This window comes from Chrysoperla carnea, chromosome 1 (genome assembly GCF_905475395.1).
Source record: "Chrysoperla carnea chromosome 1, inChrCarn1.1, whole genome shotgun sequence".
Lineage (NCBI taxonomy): Eukaryota > Metazoa > Arthropoda > Insecta > Neuroptera > Chrysopidae > Chrysoperla > Chrysoperla carnea.
The window spans coordinates 133805635-133829021 of NC_058337.1; the positions used below are offsets into that span (position 1 = coordinate 133805635).

The 23387-nt window shown below is 31.1% G+C and overlaps 5 protein-coding genes across 5 annotated transcripts; 2 read left to right on the top strand and 3 right to left on the bottom strand.

The window, feature by feature from the left end:
* Positions 1-549: 549 nt before the first annotated feature.
* On the bottom strand, positions 550-4550 carry LOC123305666 (histone H2A). The gene is made up of 3 exons (XM_044887445.1): positions 4397-4550; positions 4075-4282; positions 550-1260 (listed from the first exon to the last, which is right to left on the bottom strand). Exons 1-3 carry the CDS (start codon positions 4416-4418, stop codon positions 1077-1079), a joined length of 414 nt encoding a protein of 137 aa, XP_044743380.1. The 5' UTR covers positions 4419-4550; the 3' UTR covers positions 550-1076.
* Positions 4551-6503: 1953 nt separating this feature from the next.
* LOC123305661 (transcription termination factor 4, mitochondrial-like) lies at positions 6504-7487 on the bottom strand. The gene has a single exon (XM_044887441.1). The coding sequence runs from the start codon at positions 7482-7484 to the stop codon at positions 6660-6662; it is 825 nt and encodes a 274-aa protein (XP_044743376.1). The 5' UTR covers positions 7485-7487; the 3' UTR covers positions 6504-6659.
* Positions 7488-7738: 251 nt separating this feature from the next.
* LOC123305662 (RNA-binding protein 7) lies at positions 7739-9540 on the top strand. Its single transcript, XM_044887442.1, has 2 exons — positions 7739-7912; positions 8836-9540. The coding sequence occupies exons 1-2, from the start codon at positions 7820-7822 to the stop codon at positions 9415-9417; spliced, it is 675 nt and encodes a 224-aa protein (XP_044743377.1). The 5' UTR covers positions 7739-7819; the 3' UTR covers positions 9418-9540.
* Positions 9541-10465: 925 nt separating this feature from the next.
* Positions 10466-13793, bottom strand: LOC123295168 (TLC domain-containing protein 5-like). The gene is made up of 3 exons (XM_044876410.1): positions 13562-13793; positions 11972-12239; positions 10466-10709 (listed from the first exon to the last, which is right to left on the bottom strand). Exons 1-3 carry the CDS (start codon positions 13791-13793, stop codon positions 10484-10486), a joined length of 726 nt encoding a protein of 241 aa, XP_044732345.1. The 3' UTR covers positions 10466-10483.
* A 569-nt stretch (positions 13794-14362) lies between these two features.
* On the top strand, positions 14363-22386 carry LOC123295175 (U4/U6.U5 tri-snRNP-associated protein 1). The gene is made up of 8 exons (XM_044876422.1): positions 14363-14626; positions 16914-17429; positions 18109-18783; positions 19268-19539; positions 19663-19967; positions 20674-21015; positions 22217-22240; positions 22353-22386. The coding sequence occupies exons 1-8, from the start codon at positions 14434-14436 to the stop codon at positions 22384-22386; spliced, it is 2361 nt and encodes a 786-aa protein (XP_044732357.1). The 5' UTR covers positions 14363-14433.
* Positions 22387-23387: the final 1001 nt, after the last annotated feature.

Genomic DNA, 23387 nt, shown 5'->3' on the forward strand with positions numbered 1-23387 from the left:
AAAATGAATGATTTTTGTTTGTTTAGAAGGTAACTTAATCGAGTTTCATTAGCTGTTTCAAAAAATTCTTCTCAGCCGTTTGATCATCCCCTCTTTTTGTTAGTGGGTACAAATGTCTAAGCTCGAACTTAAAACATAGCATAGCTTAACATAACACTCGATTAAATAATCTTCAAAACATAGATTAAAATCGATTCGTCCGTTTAGGAGCGTAAAGTTACCAAGCATTTGGGAGTTACCATGCCACGTTTAGCAGCTACCAAACAAAATTAAACTTAACACCCCCTCTTTGGTAGTCGGGAGTTAATATCTTTAATTTATTTCGACATATATTAACCCAGAACTGTAGAAGCGATTCCGCTGACCGGTATTTTCTATATTTTCCTTAGCTCGAATTAACCGAACCCAACCAGAGTAATAACTATTATTACGTCAGATTTTGAGAAAATAATAGATTAAAAATTAAACTTTTTTTAGTAGTTTTTGATTAATTTAACTTGGTGTTACGGGTTGCGATTTCGAACAGGGCACTATGAAATTACACACAAATTTTAAAAACTGAAAGGACGATAATTTATTTGGACTGAATTCATACAATTCAACATCGTAATAATAATAAAATAACATACAATGAATTTTTTTTAATGAAAACTGGAATAAAAATGAGTGATTTTTGCAGAATTATAAACTAGAGCTCATTTCACATTATGTTTTGATCGAACGGCAAAAAACATCCCATCGTACGTCGCTCCAAAGTCGTATCTCACGGTAAACGGACAATGTACGTCACTAAGTTTACAATACTGTTTCTCCAACCGAGCTTCATATTTTCGAACAGTAAAAATCACGATAGAAGCAAAAAGTGCGTCAGCTAGTACGTCACAGATTTTAATAGTCTTTTACAAAATTTGAGCCATAAAAGTCTCAAAGTCTTGTGATGTTCTTCTAATCGACTAAAAATGTTTCAAAATCGTGCAATATGAAACGAGCATTACATTCAGAAAAACAATTTTATTAAAAAAAAAACTTATCTAACGATTTCCGCTTAAAAATTACTTAATTAAAAAAAATATAAACTAATAGTCCTGAGATTGTGAAGATTTTTTGCCTGCACCTCCAGAGGATGTCGATGTCTTTTTAGGTAGAAGTACTGCTTGTATATTGGGAAGAACACCACCTTGGGCGATTGTCACACCAGAAAGTAATTTGTTTAATTCTTCGTCATTTCTGATGGCTAGTTGTAAATGTCTTGGAATAATTCTGAAATTAAAACAAAATCGCTTATCAAGACAAAATTCTTTCAAAAAACTGAAATCTGAAAGTTTTACATAGATTTCTTTAGTTTTTTTACCCTAAACCCAATGAAATTTTAATATTTACAAGCCAGTGTTTTACCAAAAGGAAATTCTCTGACTTTCCCATGTTTTACAGTTGAATAATTCAAAAATCCCAGACCACCAAATTAGTACTTTTAAATTGCTTTGAAAGAAAGTGGAACGAAAATTTTACAAACAACGAGCATGAAAACTTACGATCACTTGCGCATCACAATTTTTTTTAATTAACTTGAATAGAAAAATAAAACTATAAAAATACTTTTAGAAGTTTATTACGAAAATGATAAAATTCCACGACTTTGCCCTTTTTTCACGGTATCATCTGAAATTTCCAGGTTTTCTAGAAGTTTCTCTTGAAACGCGCCATTACCAACCAGGGTGATGATCTCATTAATATGAAATCCCCTAAATTTTCCATGATTAGGCTCGAGTACGATAAATGTTGCGCCACGATTTGACAAAAGAATATTGTCAGACACACATAAATAAAGCGAAAATGAAGAATACCAATTTTCGAGTTTTGGCTTAGTTCTCGAGATAATGAAGTCTAAAAAATGAAATTTTTATGTCATTAAATTCGCCATTTTTGTAATTTAATTCATAATCATTGTGCTAACACGACCCCATTAAAGGTATGGCCAACCTGTAGATCAGTGAATGAATTCAATCACAGGGTAAACGCAAGGGCTAAAAACTCGCAGGCCTGTGCTAACACGACCCCATTAAAGGCATGGCCAATCTGTAGATCAGTGAAGAAAAAAAATTAACTAACGAATTTGTTCGACGAAATTGTAATACATATTTCAATTTAAAATCAACTAATGTGTAATTTTGTAATTTTTAAATCAACTAAAGTGGGTAGTGTAGTGTTATAATTGAAAATCGATAATATTAGTTCAAAATCGACATATTAAAAAAAATTATAGGTATGTTTTTCAGAATTCTTTCAAAGTATTAGCTTTAAATTTTAGTATCCATAGGAACTTGTCAAATTTAAACGATTCAACATACAAAAAATGGCCATATGTGTTATTTCAAATGTAGACTTTAGAGGTCGATTACTTGAAAACTGATCCGAAACTCGAAAATTAGCACTCTTCATTTTCGATTTGTTTTACTTTGTTTAACCATATTCCATTGTCAAATCGTTGCGCCACAGTTATCGTTCTCTCCCCAAACAAAATAAGTGGATTGAAATTGTATATTACATATACTAGTGTGATCAAATAAAAAAAAAATGGCGTCAATTTTTAGATAATTCTGAGTTCGGAGAAAAAAATTGAATTTAGTAGATCATTATGATAAAAATTGAGGAAACTAAAATCTAACATTTTTTGATGGTCGGAAGGGGTCCAAAAAAAATGGTAAAGTGGCCTAATCCGGTCTTTCGCGTCAGACACCGTCGGATTGAGTTAAAAATAAAAAAGTGTTTAATAAGCTTACGCGCCGTAAAAAGGCGAAAAGAATGAGCTGAGAATGAACCCGATTGGTCCATCGATGTCCCCACAAATTGCAAAAAACCATCGATTTTGCTCGAAATTTCAAAACTTCATAGCTCTTGTTGTTTTAAAGATTCAAAGCTGAGATTTAAATGGATTGTAGCTTTTGTACCCATGAAGTATCACACACAATTTCAGCAAGATCGAATGTATACTTTTTGCAAACCGCAGCTGAATGCAAAAGACAGGACTTTTGTAAAATGGCCCTAAAAAAGTTGTGGTGCGGTAACGCGCTATTTTTTTACGCGAGCATATGCTTCAATAGTTAAAGTAATACCTACTAAAGTGCCAACCTCTCATCTTAAGTAAAAGTTACTAAAATATTAATTTTATATTACTATTATTTTAAATTATAACATTAAAAATAGGATGGGGGTAATGGGAGCAATTATTAAGACTATAATGTCACATAACTTCTGTCTCTTAATAATTGCTCACATTACTCCCATCCTATTTTTAATGTTATAATTTAAAATAATAGTAATTTAAAATTAATATTTTAGTAACTTTTACTAAAGATGAGAGGTTGGCACTTTAGTAGGTATTACTTTAACTATTGAAGCATATGCTCGCGTAAAAAAAATAGCGCGTTACCGCACCACAACTTTTTTAGGGCCATTTTACAAAAGTCCTGTCTTTTGCATTCAGCTGCGGTTTGCAAAAAGTATACATTCGATCTTGCTGAAATTGTGTGTGATACTTCATGGGTACAAAAGCTACAATCCATTTAAATCTCAGCTTTGAATCTTTAAAACAACAAGAGCTATGAAGTTTTGAAATTTCGAGCAAAATCGATGGTTTTTTGCAATTTGTGGGGACATCGATGGACCAATCGGGTTCATTCTCAGCTCATTCTTTTCGCCTTTTTACGGCGCGTAAGCTTATTAAACACTTTTTTATTTTTAACTCAATCCGACGGTGTCTGACGCGAAAGACCGGATTAGGCCACTTTACCATTTTTTTTGGACCCCTTCCGACCATCAAAAAATGTTAGATTTTAGTTTCTTCAATTTGTATCATAATGATCTACTAAATTCAATTTTTTTCTCCGAACTCAGAATTAAATTATTCAAAAAGTTAATTTGATCACACTATACCTACAGGGATTGAATTTCCATACTTTTTAGATTTGTATAGCTTCGAAAATTTTGAAAATTGATATAAAAATGAAAATTATTTATTTTCTTGCAATAACGTTTCTAACCTTCTCGAAATTATTTATGTTATGTATTTTATACCTTGTTTTTTTGTTGTCTCTTGCTGCATTTCCCGCCAATTCCAAAACTTCAGCGGCCAAATATTCCATTACAGCTGCTAAATATACAGGTGCCCCGGCACCAACTCGTTCTGCGTAATTGCCTTTCCTTAATAATCTATGGATTCTTCCGACGGGAAACTGAAGTCCTGCTCGATTGGAACGGGATTTTGCCTTTCCTTTAACTTTGCCTAATGATAAAAAGAAAATTTTTCGAAAAAATAAAATAAAATAAAATAAAAATTTATCAATTTTTTGAATAAATATCTTGTAAACAAAATTAATTATAAAATTAATAAGCTTACCTCCTTTGCCACGTCCAGACATTTTTATTAATTGATATTAATTAATTTGATTACCGAAAAAATATAAACGTTGGCGTAATGGAGCCTTCTACAAAATAACTTTAACTGGCAAACGATCACAGAAAAGGCGGTTTGTAATTTTAGGAATAAAATATTATATGACATGCGCTTGAAGTATTTTACATAGTTACGAATTTCAACCAATCATATTTGTTTATTTATAAAAGAATTGTCTCGAATAAAACATTATTCAATAATTCTATCTAAGATTTATTACGGTCATTATACTCTGTATATATGAAATATATACCAAGGTATCCGAATTTTAGTCCCAAGTTTGTAACGCTTAGAAATATTGATGATACGAACAAAATAGACCTTTTTCATGAAAAACAAAAATGCTTTTTGATAATTTTTTATGAAAATATAAATCGAGTAGAGCCTATAACTCAAAAATTACGCATTTTTAACAATAAAAACACTACGAAAAAAATTGTTATAAAGTCACAATATTTGAAATATTTTAAAACGATTTTTTTTTTTTGCTCCACCGCACACGTGATCTGTGATGTCAATCCGACAAGCAATAACAATAAAACAGTGTCAACATTTGTATTAATATATCACTCAAAGACTATAGGATAGGCAAGAAGCAGAAGTATAATTATAAGTGACATCTGGAGTCTGAGGCGATCAACTATTAAGTTTGTAGGCCTTTGCGGGTATGACTATTAAGTTTAACTACTTTGCGGGGGTGACTATTAACTATTAAGTTTGAAAGCCTGACTCGGTAGAGGCGCTGAAACTCGTATACTACGATTTTACATTAGCTCATATGGGCTGCTTCTCCTCTATCCTATGCTCTTTGATATCACTATTATCAACTTTAAATGACGTCAAATCAACCTTCGTGTAACATCGTGTGTTTCCGGATCGTTTTCGCCAATTTGAATTTTAATGATTTTCATTGTCTGCCTCCTCGGTCATATGGCTTCAAAAAAATCGGGGGAAAAAATTAGCCCATTTATGAAGACATTTACTTTCATTTAAAAAAAAGAAAAAAAAAATGTGAAAAAGGTCTATTTTGGCGCTGGTATAATATGATAGTATAGTAGGTGTTAATAAAATCACCTAATTAGTCCATTTCCCTAAGAAAGTCTGTTGACACTGTGTATACAGGGTATTTCAACAGTCAACTTAGCCAATTGTTTATTTTCACTTGTTTTTAGCTAATTGAAAGAGACCGGTAATATTTTTCAGTTTCTCCTCATTATTAAAATATCTTTAGAATGTTTTTAATTAGTTCATGAATAAAATGATTTTTTAAATAAAGCATTGATTAGACCTACGGTTTCATTGACAGAAATCTTATATATAATAATCCAAATTAGGCCTGCCAGAGTGCCAGTAGCTCTTCAGTTTTGGATCAGATTTTCAAAAAACTAGAGTTAATTATTATTATTTATTTTTTTTATAAAAATATTATTTAATTGAATACAGTGATAGTATGAATAATTAAATAGTCAAACTAATGTACTTTTAAATTTTGAATCATATATCTAGCACCCTTTTTCTAAAAGATATTCAAAAAATGAGAAAACGATCTAATTTCAACAAGTAATATATTGCTTTGGAGGATTATTACGCCTTATGATGACTTTTTGGTAGTTGAAATATCTATTTGTATACCATATAGAAAACAATTTGAAATATTTTTTTATACGTATGGGAGGTGAATTAAAAGTTCGGTGGCAGGGGAGCAAGATAATTTCATAATTATAAAGCAAACAAATCAAACAAGTTAATACTTTCAAAAAAATTTAAAGTTCCTCCTTTTCTAAGCTATTTCATTATTGATTGATTGATTGTTAGGTGCTAATTTTTGTCAGGGTTGTAATATGACGTCATATACCATGGTTGCTATCAGTGTTGCCTGATTTCCCGCTAAAACCGTTGTACCGTTTTGTACCAACTACCGTTTTTTGCTCGAAATGGTCTGGCAACATTGTCTGCAATTGGTTAATTTCAAAAAATGTTAAATGAAAATATCAATTTTACATATTAAAAAATTTTATTTGATAAACCAATTTAAAAAATACATCGATTATAATTTGAAACTCATCTTCTATCCAACACTTGTATACGTAATGGACATTTTTTATAATGAAATTCGACAAAATTATTTACTAAACGATGCATAAAGATCACAACACTGGATTTTTATCCTTTCATCTAGAGGAAACACAATGGCGGACAAGAATATCTAATCTAAATCTTCATTGAAATCATCTTTGTTCTTTAGTTCTCTCTCAAACAATTGTTGAAAAACTCGAAACTCTTCTAAACTAACTTGGCACACACTTTTAGCAAAAACTGTATCATCCGTATCAGTAATTTGTCGTAGTTTTGGATTAGTACAGGGATCTAAAGGACTGGCTTTTGGGTTACGTGGTTTAAACAATCCTAAACGTACCAAAAAAGTGTGTCGGCATTGTAGCTCTTCCAAAGGTAATTGTAACGCGCTTGATTTATAAATTTCAGACATTTCTATCTTCATAATATTGGTTAAATAATCAATAGATTGTGTTATTTGATTCCAATTTACGACCATTACGTTTGGATTTAATTCAATTAACTGTTTAACTTTAACTCTTGACGATATTAACGAGCTTAAATTATTTGTACGTTCGTAAATTTGATTAGATGGAATATCAATGAAATGTGGATGAGTTGAAAGAAGATGAATAGCAGCGCTCTCACCAAATTGGCAATTTCTCCAATTTTCTAAACCATTGATTAAATCCTTCTCTTTTTTATATAACAATTCGGGATAATTTGTGACCATACTTAAACATATTTCGGGTTTAAAACCTTGATTTGTTAAAGTGTTGAAAAAACATTTCCAATGACTAGAATGTGTACGATTTAATTTTGCATTCTTTCGAAAAGCTGCAGCTAATCTTTCTGGTTTTATTTTTATAATATTTCCAATTTCTTCAAGTGGTAAGTGTTCAGTTTGTTGCTCGATTTTTGCTACGTAAAATCGATATTGTGTTTTCAATATACTTCGTATTGATTTATGAAACATTTTTAAAATCTAAAATAAAATTTAAGCGTTTTTTACTATTGATTGAAAATTATAAACGTAAAGATAAAAATATTAAGTATTAGTATTAAATAATTTTAAAATTCCCGCCATAATTTAATTGCATAAAAACTTGTTCGTTTGAAATAGGAAACAAACGCTATCTACATCTAATTTCTATTTAATAATACAAAAAATTGTGGAATATTTATTACTGAATTTAAAATAGTTAAAACTTACAAAACTGAAAGATTTTTTAATTTTAAATACTGTTTAAAGTCCCAGCCGTTAATTTAAAATGTTTTATTAATTTACTTTAAATAAGAGGTTAAAAAAAAATGGAAAACGAAGATACAAAGTCACGTACGATTTGGTGTGGGAATTTAAGTAATCGTGTCAATGACGAAATTATTTATGAATTATTTTTACAGGTAATTCTAAGATTTATTACAAAAAATTATTACTTTCAAGAATAAATTATGTGAAATTTAAAGTATTTTATTAAATGTAAATATTATCGCCCATCTTGATTTTCAATGAATAATATCTACTCTAGTATTTATTTAGCGAAAATTTTTCGAATATTCTCTCCTTGATTCGAGTTTGAAGGTTTTTTTATCTAATAATCTTGATTTTTAAAATTAACCCCAGATATTTTATATTTTTTCGATGTAACGGAAAATTCACACGAGAAAAAGTACAGCTTTCCAATTTGATTCTGATATTCGAATATAGTTTACCAAGAAATAAAAAGTTGTTGAATTGAAAACCCTTATAATAAGAAAAATATTGAAATAAATTTCGATTTTTGCCCCAATTTCCTAGATCAGTTTTTTGTATTTTTAAAATACGTATTTTCGACTACCAAGTAGTCATCATCAGTAAGAATTAGCTAGTGATTATACTCTTATTATGAATGTTAGTCTTTCCTAATTTGGTGGAAATAAAGGTGCAGTCCGCCACCAAATTAGCAAAGAGTAACATTCATAATAAGAGTAATCACTAGCTAATTCTTACTGATGATGACTACTTGGTAGTCGAAAATACGTATTTTAAAAATACAAAAAACTGATCTAGGAAATTGGGGCAAAAATCGAGATTTATTTCGATATATCCTAGAGTTCTCATTTATTATCTTCGATAATATTTATAAGAAAAATATTGTAAATCAGCATTTTACCGTACGTAAGTTTTACTCTTAGTGCAATTCTAAAACTCAAAAATTCTGCGATTTATCTGAATCTCTAATGTATCAACTTTCTGATATTCTACCGAAACCTCGATACCTCGCAAAATAAACGAAATATGGACAATTTTTATTTTGTCACACTAATTATATACCTTAATACCTTAGGCAGGCCCAATAGAAGAAATATCTCTCCCGAAAGATCGTGGAGTAAATCGTGGATATGCTTTTATTACATATAAACATCAATGTACTGTTAACTATGCGATACAATTATTTGAAGGAACATCTCTTTACGATCGGAAACTACGAATTACACCACGAGGTGGTGGACCTATGAAAAAATCAGAACAAATTTTAATAAATCCATTCATGATGAACGGATCTATGAACCAAAAATTAAATCAACAGATTTCAAATAATTCCCAAGAAGACTTTCCACGATCAAAAGCATCTGAAGAAGACTTCCCACGATCAAAAGCGCCTGAAGAAGACTTTCCACGATCGAGAGCTCCTCGAGAAGATTTTTCACGGTCAAAACCACGATCTCTTATGGAAATGCCATTCGCAATGTCTCCCATACCACTATCCGAAGCTAGTTTAAGAGGACAATGGAGTCATAGTTCACCGTATCAACAATCCCCACCAAATAATCGTAGACATGAACCGAATCGACGATATCAGGATCGATATCAATCGAGTTATTACGATCGTAAAAGGGATGATCGTAATCGTAAACGGCGAAAATAGTGTTTACTGGAATTAGTTAGAAAATGGATGTTAATATATTGCAAGACAATTTAAGTGTGTGATTTTGTGACAGATTGTTCAAAGAACATGTCAATAAAAAATTTATTTTTATAATAGTTTAAAGATGAATTATTATTTTTTTATTCCAGTGGATGCATATTGGCGAAAATAGTAAAAAAAACTGGCCGAAACTCATTTTTTAAAAAGGTCAAATGACCAATCTATCATTATTATCTGAAACTAAGATTATTCGAACAGTTTTCGAGATGGTTTTTTATTAATATAGAGGGTAGGATTCGTTTAAATACATATTACACGCAGAAGATCACTGAAAATAATACAAAACTCTGTGGAATGCAAAACTAAGCGATAAAGTTATGGATTCCATAGAATTCGAATTAATATATAGCAATAATATTAATAGACCTTTTTCATGAAGAACAGAAATGCTTTTTGATAATTTTTTATCAAAATATAGGTCGAGTAGAGCCTGTAACTCAAAAATTACGCATTTTTAACAATAAAAACACTATGAAAAAAATTGTTCTCTAACGGTTTACAAAATGGTTCCTAGAAGATCCAATGTTACTTATTTACGAACTCAAACTCATTTTTTACGTCTTGAGCACGCTATAAAAATCTCAGCTTAATATCTCTTCGTTTTTGAGTTATCGTTTTCACGAACGGATAGACGTACGGGCGAGCAAACGGAAAGGGACAAAATTAAGGAGAATAAAATTAAGGGTATAAAAACGGAAAAAACTCGAACATGTGTTAAAAAGACAGACCATAAAATTGCCCGATGTATAACAAATAAAATAAAGTCTATATGCAGGAAACCAGAACAGATACATGTGAAGTTTTTCGCAACACAGTCCAATTTGCCTTTTTAAGAACTCTAAAAGCTAATATAATTTTAACAACAGAGATTTTAGCTACAGCCTGCTATTCCAAAATTAGATTATTTTTCTAATTATGTAACAAAGTTTATTTCTTGAAAAAATATAATAGAAAAGTTACAAGTTTCTTAATGTTACGATTAAATATTACTATGCTTGAAAAAAAGTCAACTATCAACCTGAGCCATGTGTTCGGGAGGATTGTGAACATTCATTATACGTTTTCTGAAGTATGTGATTATATTAAACATAAACAACCATGAAATTAAATACAGAATTAAGTACATCAACCATATTTCCCAATCGGTTTTTACCACTATCATAACTAATGTTCCACATAAAATTCGGACCATAAAAAATAAGAGGCTAAATAGACATTCTGCTATCATAAAACTAAAAAAAAAAATAAATAATAAATTAAATTTCAATCTCAATCAAATCCAATAGAGAATATTCATGAAAATTTTTGTCGCGTTTCTTTAGGCAGTATTCTGGTCTAGAAATTTTAAGAAATCGATTTTTTTGTGTGCATATTTTTAAATGTTAGACCCTTAAGAATATGCTCTTCAAGTTTCAGCTTCTGCTGCTTCAAAAATTCACTCGAAGCACTTAATATATATATATATACTAGCTGAGAACTACCCGCTTTGCTGGGCAACATCCCCACTTGCACCCCTCCCTCCACATTTCCCTGCGTTGGATAACAGTTTTGTAATGTACACGTCATGCTCTTTTATTTGATACCCCACTTAGGTATATTTGTAAATATTCGATATTTCCTTCCCACTTTCTCGCTACACCTTTCTACCCTCCGAGGGCTAAAAAAATTTCTAAATGTAATTTTAAACATTCTGACCAAGTTTTGAACTATTAAAAGCCATAATTGAAAAATATGAATTTTTTATTCATGAACACCCCCGCAACCCCCCTTGTGGGTGGAATTTCGTAAAATCCGTTCTTAGCTGACCTCTACTTGGCAAAAGGAATATTCCTGCCAAATTTCAATTCTCTAGGTCTTATAGTTTCAGAGATATCGTGATGAGTGACTATCTATCTATATCTATAGAAAGTCTCCTATATATATAAGATATATATATATATATATTATGCGTTTCCGTAAATTTACCAAATGCTTCGCGTTCTAGCCCTTATGACAACAGCGACGAATGAACGCTTCTTTTTAACTTTGTCTAAACGGTTTAGCTTCGCTCAATATACATCGCGATATAGAGGTCGATACGCACGAATTTTTGGAAAAGTTTTTTATGTACGTCACAGAATTAATTTTATTGAAAAATAGGTGACTGAATATCTCATTTTGACATAATAAAATGTTCTCTTACTGGAAAAAGGAATTTTTATTGACTTGAAGACCTAACATGAAGAATAAATATTTTGAATCCCAACCCTCAAAAGTTAACATGCTTCCACGAAAAGCTTATATGCTACACGAAAGAAAAGATTGAACGTCATGAATTTAGACACTTACGTGTAAATTTGTTTACGCCTCGTTATTTGCCCTTAAAAGCAAGGCGGGAATTGATTCGTATATAGAAAAGAGTTACGTGTATGCCTTTTGTATAACGTCATGTTTATTCAAAAACTCTACTCCTCAAAATTATGGTAAAAACAGCACAGACTAAATGTTAACTTACATAATACTTTCCCTATGGCCGGCGTATCTTAAGAACCATCTTAACTGAAGTAATGGATTAGTAATTTCTGCCCCTCCTAGAGCACAACATGCTTGAGCTCCTGATGTTGACCGCGAAAACAAACGTATTAGTGCACTTAAACTAAATATATGATGACAAAGCATTAAAAACGATTCCGTTTTATATACTAAACACCATAGTAAATCATGTATGAAGTATCCTGCACTCCCTGCTAAAAGAAGCCTTTGTACATTTGTACTAGGCTGATCTAAAACAGAAAAATTGTGATGTGAGAAATATGTAATTCAAGAATTAATCCCAGAATATTTATGTCATTTCAAGTTCCTGTCTAAAGAAGCCTATAATTTCCAAAATAATATATTCGTTTCCAAATCAGTCATAGATTGCGACAAATTGTATTGCAACCCGAGTAAATGCCCGACGACGTACCAAATAGAAGTTGTTAAAAGTTTTTCCTGATTGTTGAGATTTTTCAGAAGGTAGGCAATAACAAGACCTTGGCTCAGTTTTGATTACCTACACATACCTGAACAAATACGTTTCTCGGCGGCTGTATCTCGAAAACTAGGCGAGAACTACAAAATTTTTACTTTTTTCATCTTTTTTTAACCTATAGTTCTTTTTTTAGTTCTTCATGTATAGTATGGTGAAATCATACATTCAGGTTTGAGTTAAATCGTTACATCGAGGTCCGGAAAAATTATGATAACACGTAGGGGATGCCCTCAGAATACAACTTAGTTTCACCCCTCAGGGGAGGAGTAGGAACTTAAGTGAAGTGCTGTGGTGGTATACCCTACTTACTATTTGTCTCCGAACCAAAATTAACCTCTTTTTTACAATTCTACTACACTTTGTTGATGATTTTGTCGGTATATATTAAGGCACCTAAAAAATCTCAGACTCGTCATGCCAGAGCTGATTAGCTGATTTAATTAACATTAAGAATATTCTGAACTGTTGTTAAATTTATTTAAAAACAAGTGAAAAAAAAACAATTGACTGAGTTAATTGTTGAAATACCATGTATAGACAGTGTTGATGCGCAATCATTTGTTTTTTTGACGTCACGTAAATAACAAAAGATATTCACTTTTAAATAGACACACACACAACTGATATTCCTATATTAATACATACTATAAAATTTGCACCTAATTAACGCCCTCGTGGGTAAACAGTGATGTTTACAAAAAAAAGTTTCAAACAAAAGTTTTTTAGTTTTTTATAAGGAACATTTTTTACATTTAAACTTTTGTTCTATCTCTAACGGTTTACAAGATGGGTCCTACGGACCCAAGACCCAATTGACCTATGATGCTCATTTACGAACTTGACCTCACTTTTTAAGAGTACGCTGTAAAAATTTCAGCTCGATATCTTTTTTCGTTTTTGAGTTATCGTGTCCACAGACGGACGGACAACCGGAAATGGATTAATTAGGTGATTCTATGAACACCTATACCAAAATTTTTTTCGTAGCATCAATATTTTTAAGCGTTACAAACTTGGGACGAAACTTAATATACTATGTATATTTCATAGATACATGGTATAAAAAAAACTAACTTTTAATAAGCAAAGGGCAAGGATTTCCAAAACATTGTTGCATTCCAATTATTCCAGCAATTGCTCCATGGATGATAGATACAAGTCTACATGACCATTCTGGAGATTTGCTTGGTAAACAACTTCGTAAAATGCAGTATAATGTTTGCCATAAACTAATACTAAACAACACTAGTAATATATTAATTTTTAAACCAAATGGAATTACAATTGTTTCAACGATTTCAAGCATAATAATTTTAACTTGTTATTTTAAAAAAATATTATTTATTGATAATCCCACGCATATACCCACAAGATTTTCAAAATAACTCCATAATAACTAAAATTGATGTTTATGACCTATGTCATAAAATTATTGTCAATTTGACACTGTTGTTATGGGAAATTATTCCGGATATTGTACTCGTAAAATACAACTGTAAGGTAAAAAATCATTACCTAGAATGATTTTGGTCCAAAAATCAATCATTTTTAAAAATTTTATACATAAAGTTTCTGAGATGTCACCTAAAATGTTTAACTCTAGGCAATATCGCGGAACAGTTTTTGAAAATTGTCTATCCATCGCAAGAAACTAGATTTTTCAAGTAAGTAAAGGTTATATTGCCACATAATTTTCTGGCCCCTTGTTTGCCCTACGATATATTAACATAATTAAGTAAACATTGTGTAATGAAATGTTAATGGCGTATGAGTTTTTACAGTTTGTAGATGTGGATCAGGCATTCGTGAGTAGGTATTTCTACAAGTAGAAACAATTCTCTTCGTAATTTTTTCGTAGTTATATTTTGATGGACGTTTTCATACGTTATTAAAATCTTCAACTAAAATATTTTGACATTGATTTTTGTTATTAATTTATATAAAAAATGGGTTCAACTAGTAAAAAAAGTAAAAATAAAGATAAAGAAGTTAAAGAATCTAGGAAACGGCATCGTAGCACATCTGTTGAAATTGTACGAGAGAAAGAAAAGCGTAGACATCATCATCATAGCCATCACAAAAAACATCACCACTCAAAGGAAAAGAAACATAAGTCAAGACATTCGTACGATAGCGAAGGTAAATACCTTTTTTGCCATTCTTTTAAAATGATTTAAAACTATAAATCTTTTGGTCAGGGGAGACTTCACGATAAGTTATATCGATTACTATCTGGTTATCTACAGGATGTACCAAATATTTATAGTTTTAAATCATTTCTGATTAACTGCCAGTTTAATTATTATAAATTGTTAAACGTAAATAAACTGGCAGTTTTGTTTAAGACTGTTATGATTGGCTGGTTTTTTGATTGTTTTCAGAGGCTTCAGTAATGAGCCATAAAAAAGAAGATGGATTGATGCTGTTGATATAGGTAAATGCAGACTGTTTTTCTTTGTTCGATCAGCCTTCCATCTGTCATTTTCAGACATTGCCAGAAGATGAAACAATTTGTTAAATTTAAATTTTGTGCCTTATATATTTCTGTGTTTAAAAGAGCGGTATAATTTCTGCGATAAAAAATGTGTATAGATCAGTGACGGATTTAGGCTTGCTGCCGCCTTAGGCCCCGTTCGATGCGTGCGGAGCCCTTTTTGATAGAATGAATTTCGTTAATTTTGATCCAGTTTTTTTTTTTTTAAAGTAACTTAATTTATTGAAATATAATTTTTTAAATATTACTATTAAACAAGACAGATAAATGTATATATATATATATATATATATAAAAACTTTAGACAGATAAATAATTCATATTTCTTTTAATATTAATCAATTTGAAAATTTCTTTTTCCTGGCTTTGGTCCGTGCAAAAACGTCAATTATGTCGTCTTAATTAATTTCTTGGACTAGTTAATTTCTTGCACTTGGCCCATACTTGCGCATCAATAGGTTTTTTCCCTTTTAAGGGTAGAAAAAGATCTTTCTCCTGAACAATTTGTAGCCGGAATACTCAAAAAAATACGGAGAGCAATCTACTTGTACAAAAAAACTGTACAACTTAGCCAAAGGAGTATAGTTCATTAAAATAAGTTCAAAAATTAGCGTCACTGTGGCAACAAGTGAAATTTAAAAATAACCTGCCATAACGCCCCCCTCCTTCATTTTATAAACAAGTTTAAAAACAAACGAAATGCAGCTTAAATTATTAAATGTATATTAATATATAAGGTTGAAAATATTTGAAATTCGCGCCAAAACACTAATTTAAGTCTCTATGTATACATCGTAGCTCGAGTAGCTTTAATTATATTCAAAGGCTACATTTACATGGAATCTCTTAAGGTATTTCTAACGACATGCGACAAAAAGTAACTTTGCACGAGCAATTCCTAAGAAGTAGCTAATTCCTAAAATATTGTAGAAGCATTGATCTTCTCTGTTAACTGTTACAAATTTTCAAAGTTTTCGATATTTAACACAGAATTTATGCTATTTAGAAAAAAATTACGAAAATTTTGACATGTTTTTCCTAAAGAAAATAACTTTGCAAGCAAAGCTAGATATATGTAAATAAACAAATTAGGGATACTTTACGCCTAAATAGGATGTAATTAAACGTTTAGTTTACGAAAAATAAAAACAATAAAAAAGATACGTTTTTGACGAATATTTAATCTAATACCACTGTATTTACATAAAATTTTACATTTTTCTTTGATATTGAATGGAATAAACTTTATAAATTTCAATTTTTCCTTCAGATAGTTTTGGCAGATTCGTACTTTCAAATTTAAATTCAATTTAATGAGTTATTCCGCGCGTTTTACGTTTTTATGACTGAACGCAATCACTAATGAGAGCCTTCTCCCCTATCTTATACTTTTTGATCTAATCGAAAAGTAAAATTGTTCAAGCGACAACGTTGTTCAATTTATCTTTGTGCTGTGAGCTATACTGTGTGTACAAATGATCAATATGCTAGGGTGTGCGTTGTAGCGTTTACAGATTTACTGCACTAATACTACTACTATTTAGAGTACTATATTTTTTCTTTTTCTAAGGTGTCTTGTAAAGTCTAACCGAGTTGTTTTGCCTTCTTTTGAAGCAGTAGAAGATCGCAGTACAGAACGATCATTTCGAATTTCGTTATCAGTAATCCGCTGTATCTCTGAAAATAATTCGAATTATGAAAAATTCGTTCAAGGACAAATTCTTAAGGGTCTAACCTTTAAAAATATCTATTAAAAAATCGATTTCTTCAAATTTCTGGACCAGAATACTGCCTTAAATATTCGTAATATCGAATATTTTTTCAAGGTCCTTGTCAACTTCTAAGAAATTTAATAATCTTTGTTGCTAGACAACAATTTTAAATTCACCCCCAAAATTAAAATTCATTTTAAAATTATTAATTTATTTACAGATTCAGATGTTGTCTTAGCGCCATCACCTCCACAAATTACAAGATCAGAATCTCCACCACCCCCTCCAACGATTACCATCAAAGTCGACAGCAGTCCAGAACCATCGCCAGAACGTGAAAGACATGAAGATCGTAGTGGTGGCGGAGCCGGAGCAGAATCACTATCTATCGAAGAAACAAATCGATTGCGTGCAAAATTAGGTTTAAAACCATTACAAGTTGATACAACCACTGAAAATAAAGATGGGCGATTAAAAGATGATTTGGGTGAATTTTACCATAAACCCGCTACAAATATTGCACAAAAAACGCACCAAGAAAAGATACGGAGTAAATTATCTGAACGTAAAGATCGTCGAAAGTATGAGGAAAAATTGGCTAAAACAAAAACACTTGGTGAATCGGATAGTGATGACGATCCAACCGCTTGGGTTGAAAAGAATCGTCAAATTCAACGGGAAAAAGATCAGGCTGCCAAACGTGCTAAAGTTTTGGAGGAATTGGATGAAGAATTAGGTTAGTATCTGATTTTTAGTGTTATTAAGAAATACTGGGCAATTTCCATTTTAAAAATTAAAACTACCGCGTTTACTTTTCCATAAAAATCTATTCTAATCAAATTATTTAGTCTTTTAAAATATCTCTGCCAGTATCTTAATAAACTATATTATTGTAAAATTTCATTAAAAACCATTAAGTAGTTTTCGAAATCGTCCAGCAAAGTGGACGGGTATCTGCTCTCTTTATAAATTATAGCCTTTGTGTTATTCTGTTGAATGACTTATATATTTTTGTAAAGTTTCATTCAAATTTATTCAGTAGTTTTTGCGTGAAAGCGCAGAATAAAAACAAACGAACTCACTTTTGTATTTATAATATTTAGAGATGAACTAAAAGGTACAAAATAATCAATCAATTTCTTGTGGATCCTCACTTTTCTCAATGAATATCTACTGTTGTGATGATAGATAATCCTATAAATCGAGTCGAAAATCTGTTTTGCGGTAATGATGTATTAGAATTTCCCATAAAGTTCTAGAATTTGCTGGAATGTTCCAGAATATTCTTAAATGATGCAATTGGTTACGTATGATCTGGAATGTTTTAGAATTATCGGAATTATTCAAGAATGATCCAAAATATTCTAGAATATTAAAAATTTTAGATAATATTCTTCTCTTTTCTTATTCTACAGGTCTAGGGCAGTTAGTTGAAGCTGCCACCAGAGAACAACGTAACAAAGCATACTCACAAAAAAGTTTAAAAGGATTACGGGTTGAACATGATGTCGAATCATTTCAAGAAGGCTCCACAACAATTTTAACACTTAAGGATAAAGCTATCTTAGAAGATGATGAAGATGTTTTAGTCAACGTCAACCTAATCGATAATGAACATTATAAAAAGAATATCGAACGTAAAAAACAAAAATTGGATTATAATCCATACGATAATGAAGAACTGGACGATTTTGGAATGTTGAAACGAAAAGATGTTCTATCAAAATATGATGAAGAAATTGGGGGCGAACAGAAGAAAAGTTTTACAATTGGTAACGATAATTCTGTGGAACGTCGACATGAAGCATTAATGTCAATTAAAGCAAAACTAGCAAATAAACGTGTTGAAACATTGGCTTTACCCGAATTAAAAATTGCATCGGATTATTATTCCGAGGCAGAATTAACGAAATTTAAGAAGCCAAAGAAAAAAGTACGTAAAATACGGCAGAAGGGTAAAATGTTGAAGGTTGACGAGCTTGAGGCACAAATGAATGCGACTGAAGGTAGTGCAAATGATTATTTAAAGGATTTAGGATCGAGACGAAAACGGGATAATGATAATTATCTGGATATCGACGATGTTCCAAGTAAGTTCAATTTAGCTATTTGTTATTAGTCTAATAGCCTAAGAGGAACATGCAACTATTATTCGCGAAAAGGTGCGTGATTCAAGGTTACTAAAATAAATGCCAGAACATCGACATGACTGATATTTTGACAAAATATTAAAAATAGTTTGTCAAAACATCAGCCACGAATCCGGGGACGCCTGCGATCTAAGCTACCCCCAAGTGGAGGGGTTAATCGGATAAAAACAACGACCTAATACGAGGCTGATGTTTTTACATTATGTTCAGAGCAGAATATTGACGTTAATTTTGAACATCAGCCAGGAATACGGGAAAAATTAGGCACTTTTAACATTCTAACAAAATTTCAGCCACGTACAAGTGCAAAAAAAAAGAATAATTTCTTCCGCACTAAGCTTTAAGGAAAAACTTTGAAAATTTTTGCCACCAAGGATAATAGAAAAATGTTTGCTCTATAATATATCGAAATATTTTATTTTAGGTGTGAATATAAAACCAGAAAATGTAAAAATTGAACCAGAAGATAACGAATTAGAATTGGCATTACATAAAGCTCGTATGTTAAAACTCAAAGAACCGAAGAATCCAACTAATATAATTGAACAAGTGAAATTGGAACCCGCAGAACAGGAAATGAATAGCGAAGATACTGGTAACATAGTTCTTAATTCAACAGCTGAATTTTGTAGGACACTTGGTGACATACCCACATATGGTCGTGCTGGAAATCGTGATGAAGAGGAAGATTTACTTGTAAGTTGTCTGTAATCCTTTTGTTTAGATATAATAACAAGAAGAACATTTCCCCAAATTCTGGATACTGTAGATTAATTTAGTATTTACAAGTTATTTGAACAAATACTCTATTGTTTATAGGATTTTGAACGGGAATTAAAATATTCAGCGAATGAACCAATGGATACAGCAAATGGTATGAGTGGTTCATGGGTAGCCGTTGATACTGACGGTCAAGGAACATCCTCAGCTCGTGTCAGTGAAATTATAAATCAGGAAGCACCTATTTTAGATGAAGAACCAGATGTAGGATCGGGAGTTGCTGCAGCGTTACAACTTGCAATGAGTAAAGGCTATCTGGATAAAGAAGATTCGAATAGGCCATCAACATCACGTTTTGCTCATCTTCAAGCTAAAAACTATTCAATCGAAGATAAAACTCATGGGTAAGCTTTATCACAATTTAACTGTTTATTTTCTACTTCATGTGATTCGAAAAGGTCTCAATAAGTAAATCAGAATCTCAGATTTTGGATGCATAAATTTTAATCATAATTTCGTACTTTTAAAAACCGATTTATCTTGTGTTACAATTTACGCCATAACCATAGTTTGTGTACTTAATAAAGTGTTTTCTTTGTTTTTGCCATCTCGAAATCTACAAATTAAGAACCAATTGAGTTTTCTGTATGCTAACTAAATTATTCTTATCGAACTAACAATAGGGAATATTCATGAAATTTAAATTTGGTTCAAATATTTTTCTTCCGTAACTTTAATGACTGGACATTTCAACTAAACCATTATTTTAGTAATTAATTTCTTTTAATTACTTAAAATTAATTAATAAAAGTACAAATTCAGTGAGGGCATTTAAAAATTTCTAAAACGGAAATTCAAATTTTTATACGGACTTGACATCATAGTACGGGCTTGTCAAATTGGTTGACATACTGATATTAATTACTTACATTTTACATGGTATTTCATTAAATTATACTATTCTACGGCTTTTTATTAGAAAACTTAATAAAAACGATTGTAAATTCTGTGATAATCGTTATAACGGTGTAAACAATGAATTAAAAAATACATGAATATTCCCTATTAATATTCAGCAATTTTTGAACAAGAAATTATTTGATCTTACAGAGATGACGATAAATTTGGACGTCGTGATAGATATTCTGGACCAACAATGGACTTCAAAGAAAAAGATACGTATAAACCGAACGTTAAATTGGATTATATTGATGATGAAGGTCGTGTTTTAAATGCAAAAGAGGCATTCAGATATTTATCACATAAATTTCATGGTAAAGGTCCTGGTAAAAATAAAATTGAGAAACGTATCAAGAAAAATGAACAGGAAGGTTTAATGAAAAAGATGAGTTCAACAGACACACCATTAGGCACTTTAAATATGTTACAAGCAAAGCAAAAGGAGACACAATCAGCGTATATTGTATTGTCTGGAAGTAAACATACTCATTCGTAAGTATTAATTGTTGTCAGACTGATTTTGAATACCAGGCCATTTTGACGTTAAAGAGAATGAAGCGAGGGACTCGGTAGCACGAGAGGGATCATCTTAAACGCTCCTTTCATCTGAGTCTGCCATTATCACAGCAATATGCTCCGTAATTTAACGAATCAAGGAATGGTTACGACAAGTCCATTTTGATTACAGGGTTTTCGCGCAAAGCATGCGACAAGATAAACTGTGTATAACTAGAGCTAGACCACGCGATTGTGTTAACCTGAAACACACTAGAGCACAGTTGAGAAGGGTGATGAGACTCTTGACGAGACACTAGGGATTGAACTACCCCCTTTATAATATGATGATCTCTGTTGCTTCAACTTGTAGGGCTTATATCGAGGACTTCGAAACCTCCATACATGTTATTTTCATCTGCAGAAACCTGCAGGGTGTCAGGTTTAGAATGTTTGAGTTTGAAAACTTGAATCTACCAACTCTGGGAGAAATCTCGGTGAAGTAGCTGTGGATTTCTGCGTGGCGCCTGGTCTCTCTTATCCGGAGACGCCTCGATTTCGGGTGGGAGATTATTCTCAAGGAGGGCACGAAAGACACCTTTATTTACGTGCTAACGACCCCTGTTATTATTATCAATTGTTTATTGTATTTAGAAGATCGATTCACAGAGAAAGTTGCGAGATAAAAACAATAATAATTGAATAAAAGATGTGTCCTCTCCTGTGGGATTCTTTTGAAATCTTTATGAAATAAAAGGAATGTCTAGTCCTTTGGAACTTTATTGAAGTCAGTGTGGAATAAAAAGTTTCTAGTCCCGTGGGACTATATTGAAGTCAGTACCAATGCAGAATCTTTCAAATTTTCTGGCGATTATCTCCATTATAATGATTTTAGAATTTTTCATCAAAATATTCTGTATTTAATTCTCTCTAGCCAGTGTTCCGAAATTAATTAAGATTTTCAGTTATACCAGAGTTAATCATTATGGCTGCTTGTATAATTGAAACGGGCTCCCGAATGTACACGTTACTCTCAAGTATAGAGAAAGAAAATTGTATCACTTTACAAATTCTCTTCCATTTCGGTTTGATAGTTTCCTCTAGAATATGGAGCTTGCTATAACCTCTTAATCTGAAGTTGAAATTCGCACTTCTATTGTACCAATAAATTAAAATTAATAATTTTTTTTTGTTTCAGAACGAATCTTACAAAAATGAAACGTTAAATTTATAAACAATTATACTTGGAAAACATAATTATTATGAACATTATAACATAAATAAATATATTATAAATAAATTAAGATACAAAAAGTCGTTGAACATCGGAACAGATCGGAAAAAGGTCCGAACAACCCTAATCTCTAACAATCATTCCCTACTCCAAAATACTGAGCCTGACCTCTACTGATTTAAATATAAAATGACAAGAAGGTTGTAAACATTATCTTAGAACATATAATTAAATGACAAAAAAGGAATAGACCTTTTTCACATTTTTTTTTTCTTTTTTTTTAAATGAAAGTAAATGTTTTGATAAATGGGCTAATTTTTTCCCCGATTTTTTTGAAGCCATTTAACCGAGAAAACAGACAATGAAAATCATTAAAATTCAAATTGGCGAAAACGATCCGAAAACTCGCGAAACTAAAGTTGATATATTAATAGGACTGTTGACACTGTTTTATTACAGATCACGTGTGCGGTGGAGCAAAAAAAAAAATCGTTTTAAAATATTTCAAATATTGTGACTTTTTAAAAATTTTTTTCATTGTGTTTTTATTGTTAAAAATGCGTAATTTTTGAGTTACAGGCTCTACTTGACCTATATTTTCATTGAAAATTATCAAAAAGCATTTCTGTTTTTCATGAAAAAGGTCTATTTCTACTAATTGATTTAAGTGTATTAGTATTTTCATGCTGACGCCTGACGTTGAGTTTGAGCGTCAAATTAGGTCACGTTCAACGTCATATGTATGCCAATGTACATAATAAAACACATAAGTGTTACCTAGAAATTCTAAATAAGCAAATGTTTTAAAGTAAATCAATTTTAAAATACCAGAAATTTTATTTAAAAATAATTTTTTTATAAAATTTTCATTTTCATCCAGAGATTTCACACCGGAGAAAAACCTTTTGCATGTAAATCTTGTGATAAATTATTTACTAAAACAACTCATTTAAATATACACAAACTAATTCACAGTTTAGAAAAACCTTCATCATGTGAGTATTGTGGTAAATTATTTGCTTTGAAAAGCAATTTAACTCTATACTTACGAATTCACACCGGAGAAAAACTTTTTTCATATGAAAAATGTAATAAAACATTTACAAAAATTCACAAAAACTAATTCATACTAGAG